Raw genomic sequence first — 1686 nt, forward strand, 5'->3', positions numbered from 1 at the left:
GGGGGGGGGGGATTAGATTGACAAATCTTCCCATTCTTCTCTCTGTCGAGGAGAGAGGGTAATCCTAGACAACAACAACATTTCAAAACAGGTTCTTCGAAATTATTAAAAATTCTCAAAAACTCTTCAAAATTCTTCAAAATGCTTCCAAATTCTTTGAAATTTAAAAATTGTAAAATGGTAGTGTTTGGACAGAATTAATAAGGTGATCTTTTTTTTGAGCCAAAGAACAAAATTAATTTGTGGTGCAAAGTTAGACATATAAAGGCGTGTGAAGAGAAGATTCTTTTATTAAACTGATATAATAAAATTCTATTAAAATGCTGTTGTTTTCCTGATAGATTGAATATCCTGAAGTTGTTGATGTGTTGTTGGATTCAGAGGATTCCCCTCCAGGTTCAACTGCTCAATATTACCACAGCTTACAACAGCCTCAACATCAACATCTAGAACAGATTTATTATTATTATTATTAATATTATTAATGTTATTGTTATTGTTATTATTATTATTGTTATTATTATTATTATTACTATCAATGTTATCGTTATGATTAATATTATTATTAGTATTATTATTATTATTATTATTATTATTATCAGTATTGTTATCATTATTATTGTTATTATTGATAATCTCACTATTTTTTTTTGTTGACATAGTGTCTCGTTTGCTTTCTATACCCTTAAATTTAATTACTCTGTAAAAATTGGTTATAGCCGTCCTGGGGTCGGGCACTTCAACTGACCAGACACATAGATTCGGTTGCATCAATTATCAAGAAAGGGTCGACTTTGAAGTGTCGCCAAGCGTTTAGCTTTGATTTTACCGCTCTAACTAACTAAGCATTTTTCGTAGCCCTAAACCTGCACATTTAAAAACTATAAAAACTAAAAACTAAAAAAGTACTTGATTTTACCTAATGTCTTTTAGAAGCAAAATTCTCATTGATTTTTACGAAAGAGCTTGTAACCTTTCAATCACAGTGCAGAGTTTCCAGCATTTTACCTGCAATAAAGTTCTTGCCGGCATTGATCTTGGCGAGGCTGGGAATGTCAAGGAGAACGTGGGGGAGGATGACGAAGGAGTTTGAGGAGATGTTGATGATCTCCAGCTGGGAGCAGTTCACCATCTCCTGGGGTAGAGCTGAGATACGGTTGTTCGATAAATCAAGTTCTACAATTAAAATGAATTTACAATTGCATTGCATGTTAAAAATACATCTTTTGAAACTTGAAAGGGACGTTTACAGGAATTTTTCTAGTTAAGGCTCTACCTATTTAAACTTTTTTTTTTGTTTGGGGGGGGCAAATTTTTCTAGTTTCCACTTATTCCTCCAGGGGGGGGCTACCCCTGTCTTAATATTGTATTCATTGTATTCCCCATATCTACTTTCTATCTGTTTACTTCAACTATAGGACTTTTAGAACCCATTTAGTCTTTTAAGAAGCAGATAATATTCAACTTTAAGATTTATAAAAGCAAACAAATTTAGGTCAATATATATAAATTTAGATGAATCAAATATTTACTTTTTAAAAAGGCGTATTTTTGTAGTAATTGGAAATCCCCAAATGTTTGGCTAAAAGTAAAATGCGCAACGCAAGCGGAATTCCCCATAGGTTTTACATCGTAGGAAGTCAGGTGTTTTTGAGTAAGAAATATGGGGAATTCCCCCCCCCCCCC

At 33.0% G+C, this 1686-nt stretch overlaps 1 protein-coding gene across 1 annotated transcript in view; it reads right to left on the reverse strand.

Annotated features, from left to right (window-relative positions):
* LOC111698442 (leucine-rich repeat-containing protein 20) overlaps positions 1-1686 on the reverse strand; it is a 6860-nt gene continuing 5174 nt past the window's right edge. Inside the window, exons 7-9 of the mRNA XM_023468785.1 lie at positions 1009-1176; positions 335-446; positions 1-64 (exon numbers count right to left, since the gene is read on the reverse strand). Coding sequence (XP_023324553.1) covers positions 13-64; positions 335-446; positions 1009-1176 — 332 coding nt within the window. The 3' untranslated portion in view covers positions 1-12. The remainder of the gene's footprint in view (positions 65-334; positions 447-1008; positions 1177-1686) is intronic.

The sequence above is a fragment of the Eurytemora carolleeae genome, unplaced genomic scaffold, assembly GCF_000591075.1.
Source record: "Eurytemora carolleeae unplaced genomic scaffold, Eaff_2.0 scaffold164, whole genome shotgun sequence".
Classification (NCBI taxonomy): Eukaryota; Metazoa; Arthropoda; class Copepoda; order Calanoida; family Temoridae; genus Eurytemora; species Eurytemora carolleeae.